Source organism: Lutjanus erythropterus, chromosome 7 (genome assembly GCF_056507025.1).
Source record: "Lutjanus erythropterus isolate fLutEry1 chromosome 7, fLutEry1.hap2, whole genome shotgun sequence".
In the NCBI taxonomy this organism is placed as follows: Eukaryota; Metazoa; Chordata; class Actinopteri; order Lutjaniformes; family Lutjanidae; genus Lutjanus; species Lutjanus erythropterus.
The window spans coordinates 3,484,936-3,499,079 of record NC_139323.1 but is presented as its reverse complement, the minus strand read 5'-3'; the positions used below and the strand labels follow the sequence as shown (position 1 = coordinate 3,499,079).

General features: G+C 39.8%; 1 protein-coding gene across 2 annotated transcripts; it reads left to right on the top strand.

Annotated features, from left to right (window-relative positions):
• The first annotated feature begins 3,186 nt into the window (after positions 1–3,186).
• On the top strand, positions 3,187–9,817 carry ttr (transthyretin (prealbumin, amyloidosis type I)). 2 transcript variants are annotated; one of them, XM_084722396.1, is made up of 4 exons: positions 3,187–3,345; positions 7,286–7,428; positions 7,530–7,665; positions 9,515–9,817. In XM_084722396.1, the coding sequence occupies exons 1-4, from the start codon at positions 3,274–3,276 to the stop codon at positions 9,623–9,625; spliced, it is 462 nt and encodes a 153-aa protein (XP_084578522.1). In that variant the 5' UTR covers positions 3,187–3,273; the 3' UTR covers positions 9,626–9,817. The 2 variants fall into 2 exon arrangements, with proteins under 2 accessions (XP_084578522.1, XP_084578523.1); XM_084722397.1 differs by having other exon boundaries at positions 3,191–3,345; positions 7,289–7,428.
• Positions 9,818–14,144: the final 4,327 nt, after the last annotated feature.

The window sequence follows — 14,144 nt, the reverse complement described above, 5'->3', positions numbered from 1 at the left end:
AAGGTTGTATATTGAACAATAATACACATTGTATTGGACCTTTATGTCTGAGTTTGTGTGTGAGTGAATTGCACAAGGGTTTATTGTGTGAGAGATTGTGTGCTATGTGTGAGTTATTTGTTCATTAGTCTTATGGCCGGGGGGAAAACTGTTCCTCAGTCTCCCGGTGTGTGATCTGGGAGTTCTGTATCTTCTTCCAGAGGGCAGGAGGGAGAACAGGTTATTGCTGGGGTGTGATGTGTCCTTTATGAACCTCAGGGACGTCCTTAAGCGTCTCAGCCCGTACAGTCTCTGTTTGGTCTTCCTGACCACAGTGGTGGTGTAGGTAGCTCATGTCAGGTCCTTATGGATGGATATTGTGATCATGTTACGGATTCTTAAAGGGTGGCTTGAGGAAGTTTTACAAATATAAAATCTGTCCTGTCAACAGTTTTACAGATGTCTCTTTTATAATGGTGGTCTATGGGGGAAAAGTGCTTTTTGGGTTAGGGTTAGGGGAATTTTTCACTGTAATAATGGTAGTATCACGCATGTCCAAAATTGCAATAACCCAGAATTCCATACAGGCACACTTTGTACATTTTTGAACATCAAATCAACCATTAATTTAGAAATATGACAAAGATGCATAAGCCAATACACTAAATGTTTATATATGTAAAACTTATTGTGTGCTGTAATGTTTCATGTAATCTATTTGGTGAATGAGATGAAGTGTGGGACACCAGTAAGTAAATGTTCTGTCAGATTAAGCATTATAAATAATTACTAATTGGTGAAAAGCTGACTAATCAGAATGGTAGGACAGATAGTGGCCTTTTAAAATGGTAGTGGCCAATCACATGAGGATCAGGGCCCGTGCATGTAAAGTAAATCAATGGCTCGTGCGCACAGGCCTTGGTAGGTTGTGGGCCCTAATGCAGCTGCATTACCGGAATTACCTCCACATTGTGAGCATGTATATGGTTATAAACATGTCATTCCAATGCTTAAGGTGCTGGAAAACCTTGAAAATGCACCTTGAAAATGCTTGAAAAGTGCCTATAGGGTTAACCCTATAGGGTTAATCTCTTTCTGCCTCTCTGTCTTCATGAGGGTTCGTTCAGATTGAATTCTGAGAATGTAAGTGTTGTCTCGTTCTCATGTCACTTGGAATCTCACCTGTTTAGCCCTGAAGGCAGTGAGACTTGACATCCAATTCATAACATCTACCTGAAGGTGTATTAAAGACACATTGGCAGGAGCTTCCACTTATTAAAACTATGAGAATTCTTTTGTTCTAAATTTAATGGTAACCCTGTCAATGTGTACCACTGTACCACACCAAAACATTAGCAACTTTGATCTGCAATAGCCTGCAGCAGGAACGGTGTTAAGACAACACCTCTGTTAAAACCTGCTGCACAGCATGTCTCGCAATCACTCAAGCCACCAACAGTCACCTGGAATGACAGGAATGACAAATACTATCTATCTATCTATCTATCTAGCTAGCTATCTATCTAGAAAAGTCTAGCTGATAAAATGTTTTCTGAGTTAAATATAAAACAAATGCTAACAATAAATGGAACGAAATGTCACTTTTAGCCATCAGTGCATCATGTCTCTGAAGTTTAAATTTAGTCTAATTTCAGTTCCGAGAACGACAGAGGTTTGGTCAAAACCAGACCCAACAGTGATGTCACAGTGTCCAGGAGTCCACCTTTACATCACTGCAGCAAGGTGAGAATCTAAACCACAGGAGGTCTGCTGTCTGTGTCAAACACCACTACGACCTGAAAACAACCTGAAACACGGACGCTCTGTCTAGCAGTTTTAGTGGACATGTCCAGACATGTTTAGACTAGGGATGCATGAGATTAGTTGACTATATGATTAAACGTTGCCACCCTCACTAGTCAGCATGAGAAAAACTAGTCAGTTAAACAATTTATCAATATTTTATTCATGCACAATGCCAGTTAACTGTTGCTTTTAAGATGTTATGCAGCTGCCTGCCACTAGTTGGGGCTGCAGCCCCATCAGACCGGAGCCCCTCTCATCATATGCTGTAAGTACGTATGTTGCAATGGCCCCAGGCAACCCTGGATGTTTTTATCAGCAAAGTCAGGCAAATGACATTTTGTAAAACCAACACAGTTTGGCAGTGTTTTAATTAAGAAAATGGAAACAACGTTGAATGTAGACTGACTGAATTAACTAGTATTTAATCACTGGAGTGGAGCAACATGTGACCACATTCAGCACAGACACGGACATTAACCTGCAAGCAGAGCAGCTGCTGCTGCTAGCAATGCTAACGTTAGCCACACTGTGTAGTCAGGCTGGCAGCTAACATCAGCTCCAGGTTGTTTACCTGCAGACACTGTGATCCTCTTCAGTCTGATAAGCTGAAGCATTTAGTGAGTCGTTGTCATGTTTTGTACGTTAATGTGTAATGTTTGTATTGCATAGCGCAAAGTATCGTGCATTTCAGTGGTATTTAAAGTACGATTTGGTGATGGTAGACTGTGATTAATGGCTTCAAATGGCTCTTAATACACAGTATATTTTTAAACAGTGTTTAACATTATCAATTAATAAATTCTACTCAATTTTAACTGCTTTCTGAGTGTTTTCTTAGCATTAGACAATTAGTATTAGTATTAGGCTTATATAGTGTTGGGGTACCATGGCTCCGACATGTCATTGAGCCATGTTTCAGGTCTGCCCAAAAAACTCTTGAGCTCAGAAATCGTGAACAGTTGAGCAGTCTAACTCCAAAATTCAGAACTTCATAGTTCTTATTCTTTTTTCATTTTCAGCAGTATTTTCTAGGTTACTTTGAAGTTACTTTGAAAGCCTGTCGCTGAGGGCCGTGACAAGAGATCAGTATTTAATGATGTGGGAATGAGAATGGGCTGGTGGGCTACATTTCTTCAACAAAGGTTAATTATAAATAAAAATCTTTATTTTTCCAGGATTGAGCTTTATCAGCACCGTGTCACAAATGTATCTGAGCTTTTTGCTGATATGAGCAGTTCCCTCATTCCTCCCACAATGTATTTATTAAGGTAGATAAAATGTCTCTTGAGTGTGGGTGAGAGGACTGGCTGTTGAAGCATCTATAGTCTCAGTTAGTCATTTTCCAGGTATTGACGCAGTCCACAGAGCTGCCAGAAGTGTGGGTGAGGAAGGGGCGGAGGACAGCTGCTGTTATAAGCGGCCCGAGTCTGTGGAGATCATGTCTGTACACCAGAGACTACTGTGAGTCTGTCCGTCCATCAGCCGACCATGCTTCAGCTACTGCACTGTCTGCTCCTTGCCTCTGCTGTGCTGCTCTGCAACGCCGCCCCCACTCCCACGGTCAGTGTCTGTATGCCTAATGAGTCAATATGAGTTTGTGTTACAAAATAATTATACATTTGTACTCTTAAGGTACATACTGGAAACCTCAAATTTGCTCTGCAGCTACAGGTTTACTACTGTATAGATCTATTTTTGTGTTTTTTTCAGAGGGGTACTGGAGATGTTTAGTGGGGGATGGCAGGTAAATAGTATATGCCACATAGAAGTGGTATACATCATCTGAAAGCTTGGAACCTGAAGATTAATTTGAGATGCAGCTCAGCTTTTGGTATCAAGTTTTTCTAGTTCTAAGTCTTTAATAAACATTGTGTTTTCTTTAAGAGCTTTTTTTTTAAGAGAATGTTGAAATTTGAGTGTACAAGGGCATAGAATGTTATGATGGAAGTATATGATGGCCATTCTCAGAGACTGGGTCATGAACCACAGGCGGATCACAAAAGATTGGGTCATCAATAAATAAAAGACTATGGAAGAAATTCTGTAAATTTAAGGTTTATGTTTGGCAGGAAAAAAAATCACCTAAATACAATTATTTTGTCTCGTTTCTGAAATAGAATGAATATAAGGTGGTGCAGAAATGGCAGTAAAAATTATCAGGACCATTAATTTATGTGCAAATAAACGCTTTCCAAGATTTACCGATAAGGCCTGTTGTGAATTGGGTCATGGGGTTTTTGTCATTTTCAAAGAGGGTCCCCAGAAAAAAAAACACTTGGGAAAACACTGCTTCATCATGTCTCATAAGTTGATGCAGCAGCTTTTGAGTTAATACCATTTATCACACAAATTTGGTGCACAATTAAAAAAAAACTGACCACTTGAGAATTGATAAAAAATAGTCCAAAACACCACGAAGAGCTTGAGGAAAACTACAGAAACACTACAGTGATTTGTTATCAAAAACCTGAATTTTTGTAAGAATCATAATTTTTGGATGGTGAGCACTTCAGTTGTGAGGATTGCTCAAAACTTCTGCTTATATTCAAGGTACTAAGGAGTTTTGTGGTTGTGATAATAGGTCATTTTGTACAATTAAGTCAAGTTTCAAAAATGGTTTCACTACACTGAAATGACAACAATGGGGATTAACATAGGAGCTATGAATGTATTTGGGTCTTGGCCTTCTGGTCAGACCCAATTTATGCAGTTTCAATACTGTTTGGCCCAAACTGCATGTGGTCAGCATAAAGTGGGCATGTCTGTAAAGGGGACACAAATTTTCTAGAACTAATTTTCATTCAGATATCTTGAGAGGTCAAGGACCTCTAGAAGCTAGAAGCTAGCATGGATGGTACCAGCAGATTCCTTCGGTTTTATAGTTTCATATGATACCAGTATCTTAACTCTAGCTTTATAACTGAGCACAGCAGCTTTGGACTTAGACGTCCCCACAGAGCTGAAAATACACTGTTACTGACTAAACTGTTAAAAGAGAAACTTCTGTGGAAACGGCACAGCAGCTATCGATTTGTGGAGCAGAAATCAGTTCAGTGACCTCCCTGAGATGGTTCACGTTCATGATGTACATACTGCTCTGTTATCTCAGTTGAAGCACTGTGCCCTAAACACAGGAGATAACAGCTCTGTAGTATGAGTGGCAGCCCAGATTCTGATCACTGAACTCACCAAGCCAAGGAAGCAATGCTAAATGAATGAAAGAGGATTTAAATACCCAATCTGAAGCTGAATCCTTTGGCTTAACATTGAATGTGAACCAAAGTGCATTTAGCAGTCCTGCAAATTCATAAGAAGTGAAAAAGGTGACATGTCCATAACCCATTTGCTTGTTGAGGGGTCTGAGGGCATCCTTCACCAGAAGAGACATTCTGTGATTATAACATGTAAACAACACATTCTGGTGCATCTTCTGTTTGTTTTCTGCAGATATTACTACTTTTACTTTGACCTTAGCATTTAAGTAAAACGTACTAAGTAAGGTACTAAAGTAAAAGTAAAGTTACTGTACTTTACCAAGTGCTTTTACTTTAGTGCTTCATGTATGACTGTAAATGCATGAGTTTTACTTGTAAATATTTTACATTGTGGTATTAATACTTTTACTTCAGTAAAGGATCTGAGTACTTTTTCCTTAATTGCAGGTCACAAAATATAATGGGTCACCAAATACGGTTTTACACTGTCAGTAGTACTATGACTTATTTTGCTGAGTCACCAGTTAACACGGTCGCTCACTGAACTGGAACACCAGTAGGTCTTGTTTCATTACGTGTCCATTTTTATTTACCTCATAACTTACGATAATGATGGATGTTAAAATGGGATAACAATACAGATGCAGTGGGAGTTATCCTTAATTCAGCACAATGGTTCTGAACTGTAACGTTAATATTGTAAGCTAATACACAACTCACTGAAGTTAACGTTAGCTGGTGTGCTAACATGCTGGCATGCTTTCCTTTATAAACAGGTTGAAAAAGATTTGATAGGTTACATTAGGACACTCTTCAACTTGATTCTGATCCCAATCTTGACATTTTATATCGTAACGACTGCCCTCTCCTGGTTGAAACCTGGCTATTGCAGTTGAATTTTGCTGTTAACTGATCTGATAGCAAGTGATATATACGGAGGCAGCTTGAGAGGGACTCTATGAAACATTTTCATTTTCAATCATTTTCAAATATATGCTGATAAAGATGCATCATTTACAGGAGATTACACAGTTTTTATGCTATGTATTTTTTCAATTTGGTGCAATGGTTCAGTTGTAAAAGCACCTCTGGACTGCAGTCCTTCCCTCTATTGATGATCCCATGATATACAGCAGCTGGTGGCCCTTTGCTGCATGCCATCCCCCAACTGTCTCTGCCCCTTCCCTGTCCTCACTTCAGCTGTCTTTTCAAATAAAGGCACAAAAATCCCCCCTGCAAAAAAATTCCAGATGCAACCAGCAGAGATTTGCTAAGGTTTGAATAAGGTTTGTGTAAAGTACGGTGAAAGTTTTCTTATCTAGACGTATAGAATAGTATGGTAATGTAACCAAGCATCTTGGGTTTTCCTAACTATACAAACTCAAGGCAACAATAAATGGGATGAGGAGTCCAACTTCTCAATTTAAACATTGTTATTCATTTAGAACATTACAAGCAATCAGGTGGCTTTACGAATAATAGATAAAGAGATCTACATATTTGGAGAAACTCACAAAAGCTGAAATTCTGACTAGGGTATGATGGATGTTGCCTATTCATAGGTCAGAGCCTGCATGTCCCAGTGAAAGTTATTGTATTCAGAGGGTTTATGTTTTGGCACAGAGCTGATTAGGTCACACCCAGTAACTGAATTTAACTTCAACAAGTAAACAGTGTCATATTCAGTTTCTTGTTTATAACAAACCAAATTTGAATAACCAAAGTTATTCAGAATTAAGTGGGTTACCATCATTTTTGTTGTGATGTATGCATGTCTCAACGCACAATGCATTTGTTTACCAGTGGATCTTGACCATACCAATGTAGCAAGTATGCAGACAAACAGCAGAGATTTATTCTTACTCTTGCATCATACCTAACTTTAGTGGATCATAACAAAATGAGTATGAAATTGATCTGTAGATGCCCCAGTTTAAGACCAAACTTTTCTATGGATGCCAGTTTTTTGTCAGTTGAAAAAGACCATGGTGTGACCTACAACAGACTAGGTAAGACTTTTTTGTGGACCCTCCTGACTGGATGAGAGGAGTGTAAAGACAGCAAAAATAGATTTTTGTCTACAACCATGAGAGGTCTTTGACCATACAGTCATAAATGTGCATGAAATGTCAGGCTGATGAGTCCAGGTCCAGCAGAGATAAAAATATGGTGTGTTGAACAATGGACCAGCTGTGCTAATACCATGTGGATGTGTGAGGATGGATGTTGTAAGTGGATAATAAGCACCAGTGGATGAAGGACACTCCTGGCTTGTGTCTATACAGCAGGATAAACATGGGGGCTCAGACATCAAGTGTCCTCTGATGGTGAAAATCCTGGATGCAGTGAAAGGGACTCCAGCCGGATCAGTGGCACTCAAGGTGTCTCAGAAGAATGCAGATGGGGTGTGGACACAAATCGCTAACGGGTATGTCCAGTGTGAAATATAAAGTTGAGTATATGTTTCTTCTCACTATGTGTTTGACATGTACAAACCATACAGACAGATTTCCCTGTTCCTCGCTGCAGAGTGACGGACGCCACTGGAGAGATCCATGATCTGATCACTGAGGAGCAGTTCACAGCAGGAGTGTATCGTGTTGAGTTTGATACCAAAGCTTACTGGAAGAGCGAGGGGAGCACGCCGTTCCATGAAGTAGCTGATGTGAGTATAGAGCAGTCATTACAAGTCGATGTCAACATAGTGCCAAGAATCCACATAAATACTTAGATTGTTGGACCCCAGACCTTTTCAGTATGATCACTCAACCTTTAATCTGAGATTCATCTCCAGCTCCAGGCTGCTGTCGGAGCTCAAGTAATGACCACAGTGTGGGGAATGGAAACACTAGACACCCCAAAAGAGATACACCAGAAGAAAATGACTAACAGATATAAGTCAACAGAGACACAGAGACAGGCCGTTAAAGACAGACCAACTGACAGGCCAAAAGAGACAGTCCAACAGAGAGAGGCCAACAGTGACAAGGCAACTGTAAGACCAAAAAAGGCAGTCCAACAGAGATAATAGACAATAGTGACAGACTAACAGAGACAAGCCAACAAAGACAGGCTGGCAGTTAGGTGAATATAGACAGACTAAGAGAGACAAGCCAATAGAGAGAGCTTGACAATTAGGCCAAAAGAGACAGACCGACAGAAATAGGCCAATAAAGACAGGCCAACAGGGACAGGGCAATCGTTACCAACAGAAATAGTCCAATAGTGACAGGCCAACCGACAGGCCAAAAGAGACAGTCCAAGAGAGATAGGCCAACATTAGGCCAATAGAGACAGACTAACATAGATAGGCCAACATAAATGGGCTAACAGTTAGGCCAAAGGAGACAGACCAACAGAAATAGGCCAATAAAGACAGACCAACAGGGACAGGGCAACCGTTACACCAAAAGAACAGATATAGCCCTACACTGGGCCAAAAGAGACAAGCCAAGAGGGATAGCCCTACAGTTAGGCCAAAAGAGACAGGCCAACAGAAACAGTCCAATAGAGGCAGGCCAACAGGGACAGGCCAGCCAACAGGCCAAAAGAGACAATCCAACGGAGATAGGCCAACAGAGACAGGCCAACAGAGATAGGCCAACAGTTAGTCCAAAAGAGACAAGTCAAAACAAATAGGGCAACAGAGACAGGCCAAAAGAGTGTCAAATGGCAAAATTTGAAAAGACTTCCTCAATGTTGCAAAAAAGTTTTTTTTTTTTAAATGCCTGTGTATGGTTTTTGCCTGTTTTAAAAAAAAAGTTGATGTGGTTAATGGGTATTGGACAATCTGGCAAGCAGTTCTGACTGAGTACAACTACTGTCCCCGTAAAACACACTATAACACACCATGTAACCTGTGTAGAGGCTTATCATCTGTTATCCAAGCTTATCTTGAAGCCTGTCAGTGGCAAATCAGGACAGGACCATAGTCAGTAAACAGCCATATTTACATTTCCTCGTTCAAGCAGCTGTTTGCTGTTCTGCTGTTTGTCCCCAGTATGAGGAAACACTTCGTAGAACAACATGGCTAAAAGTCATCCATTATCATCTGATAGCCTCTTTCTCCTCTTTATTTACTTTGTCTGATTTAAACCTCAAGTGTCCATTTTTATCACATTATATGCGTTCAGTTTTTGCTGTCTGCTATGGTTGTTGTCATGTCTGCCACAGCTTTTTCTCACCGTAGTTTCAAATTGCGTTTCATCAAAGCTTTAAACATATTGTGTTTTAAATGAAAGCAAAATTATTCAAAGCTTTCCTCTCAGCCATCTGATCTGTCAGAAACTGGTGCGTTTTGAGGTTGGCCGTGCCAAACATTGAGAAACTCCACTGGTTTTACAGTTCTTGGAAATTTAAATGGATGTTGTCAGTTTCGATTTCTCCCTCTGTCATGTCCTTAACTGTGACTTTACCCTCCACTGTACCAGTCACTATGAGTGTACATGTTTCTGTCATTGACCCTGCTGTGTGTGTGTGTGTGTCTGTGTGTGTGTGTGCGTGCATGAGTGCAGGTGGTGTTTGAGGCCCACGCTGAAGGTCATCGTCATTACACGTTGGCCTTGCTGCTCAGTCCGTTCTCCTACACCACCACAGCTGTGGTCAGCGACGCACACCAGCAGTGATATACTTACAGTCCACTGGAGGTGTCAGGACAGCGAGCTGCATAAAACAGGAGATCTTTTGTTTTTTACTCTGAACCAAACCAATGATGCATGTATCTACTAACAAGTATTGTGTGTGATATATCTTCTTCCTCTGTGCCATAGAGCTCCATTGTTGTTCACAAACTATTAAAAACACATCATTAAATCAAACTATTGCACTGGCTGATGTGTTCCTTTAAAACCATGAACACAGACACAGTAGTTTACTTTGACTCAGTCCCACATACACTCCTGCTGCCCCAGGTACTCACTGGTGCACCAAATGTGGATTTAACCGTCCTTGAAAGTAGCCTCAACAAATTTACATCTTTAGTAGGGACCAGCGGACTTTGAGCTGAGAGCCACAGAGCAGTCTGAGTATTGAGACACAGAACAATACATTGTTGAATTTCCTATTTGTTTTTTTGTGTTTTTAACATAATACATGATGCCTGCCTTAGGCCTACAATTTAACTGTATCTTCAACTTCAAAACAATAATTCTAGTCAGGTCAAGAAAATGTGCAAATGTGATCTCTGCTCAAAGTGTACATCATCACACATTTCAGTTAATGGACTTGCAATTGAATGTAATTACTTTTTTTCACACTGCAAATCTAAATCTATTTAGCTTAAAGGGATTGTTAACCCAAAAATGAAAATTCAGTCATCATCTACGCTCCTTCATGCCAACTGAAGATCAGGTTTATTTTGTTAGTCCACACAACAATTCTGGAGTTTCACAGGAAAACAGTGTTGCAGAATCTCCCAAACAATGGAAGTGAATGGTGACCAGTTTTCAAAGGGAATAAAACAACTGGGGAAAATAAATAAAAAAGGACCAGCGGCATCCGGTGGTGAGCTTGCAGCTTACAGACTGCAGACTCTCCCCTTCCAAGCTGTCATTGCTGCGGTGGTGTCTCACTACAGAACGAGTATGAATGAATGCAAACTGTCACAGTTTGCTACTTTTACACGTATAATGTTACTTTTGACATCTATGTATAGGAAGTCAGGAAGACCCTGTGCAGTTCAGCTGCTCCAACAGTCGTGTCAAACTTCAACTTTGGGGAAAAAAAACAAAAAACATGCAAGATACACAAAGCTTTACTTGATGAAGAGACTCTACAGAGATTCACTGAGTGTACAGAGAACCACCATGTGTCAGAGTGGAAAAATATTTTAAAAAAATTATTAACAGAAAGCAACTTTGTTCCTGAAAATCTTCAATACCTGACAAAAATGTGAATTCATATAGATTTTTTAATATATATTACACAATACTTTATCACTTAAATGTGATGGAGGTGTCTGTTTTTTCTCTTCTCCATTATCCATTTCTGGCTGTTGTCACAACCAACATCTAACTACTGTGTATAATTTGACCATCCTAAAAGGAACCTTCATCAATTATTTATTGCCACTGTTTGACGTTGTCAATCCAATTATTCATCTGTCACTATTAGCAAGCAGCGGCAGACATTAGGTACATTCGAGATGAGCCAGGCCTGTGCAGAATTGGTTACCGGCGATCGCCACACAAAGCATGCCGGTTAGATTTGCTCTGATGTCATGCACCCATGGGCAGTGATAAACCTCACGAGATCAAGGTGGCTGCAGTTTGTAGAGCCAGGTGCAGCAGTTACTCTCCACCGACTGCAAATATCTGTCACCTGATCAGTGAGCTGACAGGCTCTGATTGGCTCTTAATTTTGACAACAACAACACCACGTGTTGTATAAAAACCTAATTTTCTGTGTAATTGCAATATTTAATGCTGGATATAGGCTCGAGCGAGCCTACTGTGTCTAAAAGGGAACCCCAAATTGGCAAGATCTCCTGACAGTGAGCATTGTGACGGAGACTAAGAAAAATCTTGTGAGAGTCTCTCAAATCTGGGGTTTCCTTCTAGACCCAACCAGCAGACATTGATTGCCACCACAGTAATGGCGGCTTGTTAACTTCCGGTGCATACCAGATTCGTCTACATTAACAGTTTTTTAATATCAGCAACTTGACACGTTGCTCATGTGTACCAAATAAACTATTCATACTAGGTGCTCAACATATATCAGATACTGAACACAATATTTATAAGCAACATGTTAGAAAGTGCTTATAGCAGCTGCTTACATCTGCTGCTTCATGCTTACAAATCTCTGAACACAACATTTATTCCCATGAGAACAATAAAATTATATGGCAAGGCAACTAATTTTGCTGCGCGATGCCATTAAGCATTGTTAACGTTCACGTTAACATGAGGTGGTCAGCCAACAGCTATGGCGTACACGACATTAGCAGCTGTGGCTAGCAGTAATTAGCGGCCTTATTTTCTGAGATCTCTCACAATGTAAACATAAAAATATGACACAACAACTTAGGGCTTGAAAATTTATGTGGTGCTTATGTACTTTGCTCACCTGCAAATACAACAGAAACACAGTCTTGGATGAGAATCAGCTCTTTGTGCTGCTATTTTAACTGTTTTAAGACCGGGCTTACTTCCTGCTACGTCAGTCACTCACATTATGAAGCCAATACAGCAAAAACAGGTATCGCCCTACAATTAACACAGGTGAAGCAGGTGAGTTTCTCCTGTTTTGAACTGTTCCCCGCCAGTGACACAATATCTCGTCATTATCTCGCTGTTTTCACTGCCAGGCAGTAGGGGACACTGTGACGGAACACCTGTCCAAAAAAATAACAAGAAGAGAACCACTGGGATGAACAGCAGAAGAAGAAGATGCTGTTAACTAACATGAAAACATTGGTGCACAGTGTCTTTTACTAGAAGATCTTTTCTTTCTTTTAATATATTTAGTGTTAACATATTTATAGAACTGGATCGCAACTTAAACAGAAATGCTGGTGGGGAGGGAGGTAAAAGTGTTTTAAGTTATAGTTATAAGAACAAAATGGGGGAGGTTAGGGTTAGGATCTGAACTAATAAATTGTCCAGGGTGCCACAAATGCAAATGTACATGTTCAGGACTATCTAACATGATCGTGACTCATCACACAGGCCTCATACAGTCTGAAGTGTGACATGAATGATTGCTGCCATTCAGCTGTGACATAATGCCATGTGAAATGTGTCATAAGCATAAGAAAATAAATGAGACAGAAAGGACGTGGCAAATAATATATAAATACTATATATAGATGGTATATAATAGCCAATACTGGCTGGATCACAAGAGATATTAGACATTAAATTTCCGTATTACAAGGTACTATTATACTGAAATAATTTTGGATATGTCTGATACAAAAGAGAAATTACTGGGAATGTAAGGAGGAAATTGGCGCCCTTTTTTGGAAAGAAGTGCAGGTGAAACAGAGACTGAATAGAACAGCACCCATCAGAATCCCCTCAGTTATGCCTTCCAGGAAACAAACCATTTTTTTTAAGTTAAAGATATGAGTACATTAATTCATGGACTTCTGGATCAACCTAAATGTACTGTGAACTGGTCAATGGCAAGTTTTTAAGTTATGAATCAGTTGAGTCAAACTGCTATGCTACTACTTCTACACTCCGTCTTCAGGGTCAGTTGTCAGTTTGAGTCACGAGATGCATCACAGTAATTTTAGCGTAGCATTGCCTGTAAGATAAACAAAAGCAACATGTTCAACACCGCCGACACAGTGCTAACACAGTGCACTATCAAATCTAAAATCAAACAATTTGGATTTTCTACAACCGATGGAAAGTTGGACAAAAGTCTGGCCATTTGTAAGCTCTGTAGAAGTTGTGGTTGCACAATTAATCGCAATCGCAATAAAATCACAATATCCAAATCGCAGAACCAGAACTACAAGGCGATTTTTTGAAAAAAGGAAAACTGTGTGAGATAAGAGCTTTATAATGAGGTACTGTAGTTCTGCAGAGATGACCTGATGATGGCCTAAAATCTTGTTCTCCAGATGAAAGAAAACATGCACTCCAAACTCCAAACAAACACTCCAATAAATATCACAGTATCACATCACAGTTTTTTTTCCAGAAGAACATGACAATTTAAATTCCTCTTATTGTGTTGCATATTGCTATTTCAGTCAAAATGATTGCAACATGATTTTTTTAGAAAATCATGCAGCCCTAGATGAAGTACAGCTGTAACACTACAACTCTTATTGTTCACCTGGTGAGACAACATGGTGAAACCTGTACATTGTCCAGACAAACTGAGGTCAAAGCTCATCATTTGCAGTATTGGGCTAAGAAGCCCAAAGTGAGGCACCTGGGCTGGGAGTGTCAGACACACTTCACTTTATATTCATAATGTAAAATATGTTTGATTATACCGGAGGCCTTATGTTTTTTGTCTGGGCCGATTTAAGTAATAAACACAATGACTTGTAGTTCTGAAATGATACAATGTCTTCCATTTTTGTTCCTGTGTTATAAAGTAACAGAAATACTTTTTGTGAGATGTCTATTTAAAGTTATTTGATGCCACTGTTAAAGAACAGGCTTATCCTAATTTATAATG

Excerpts from the sequence above, each read along its gene's own strand:
- ttr (XM_084722396.1), top strand. The coding sequence starts at position 3,274 with ATGCTTCAGCTACTGCACTGTCTGCTCCTTGCCTCTGCTGTGCTGCTC. Across the intron at positions 3,346-7,285 it reads ACGCCGCCCCCACTCCCACG|CAGGATAAACATGGGGGCTC; the intron begins GTCAGTGTCTGT and ends GTGTCTATACAG. Across the intron at positions 7,666-9,514 it reads CGTTCCATGAAGTAGCTGAT|GTGGTGTTTGAGGCCCACGC; the intron begins GTGAGTATAGAG and ends GCATGAGTGCAG.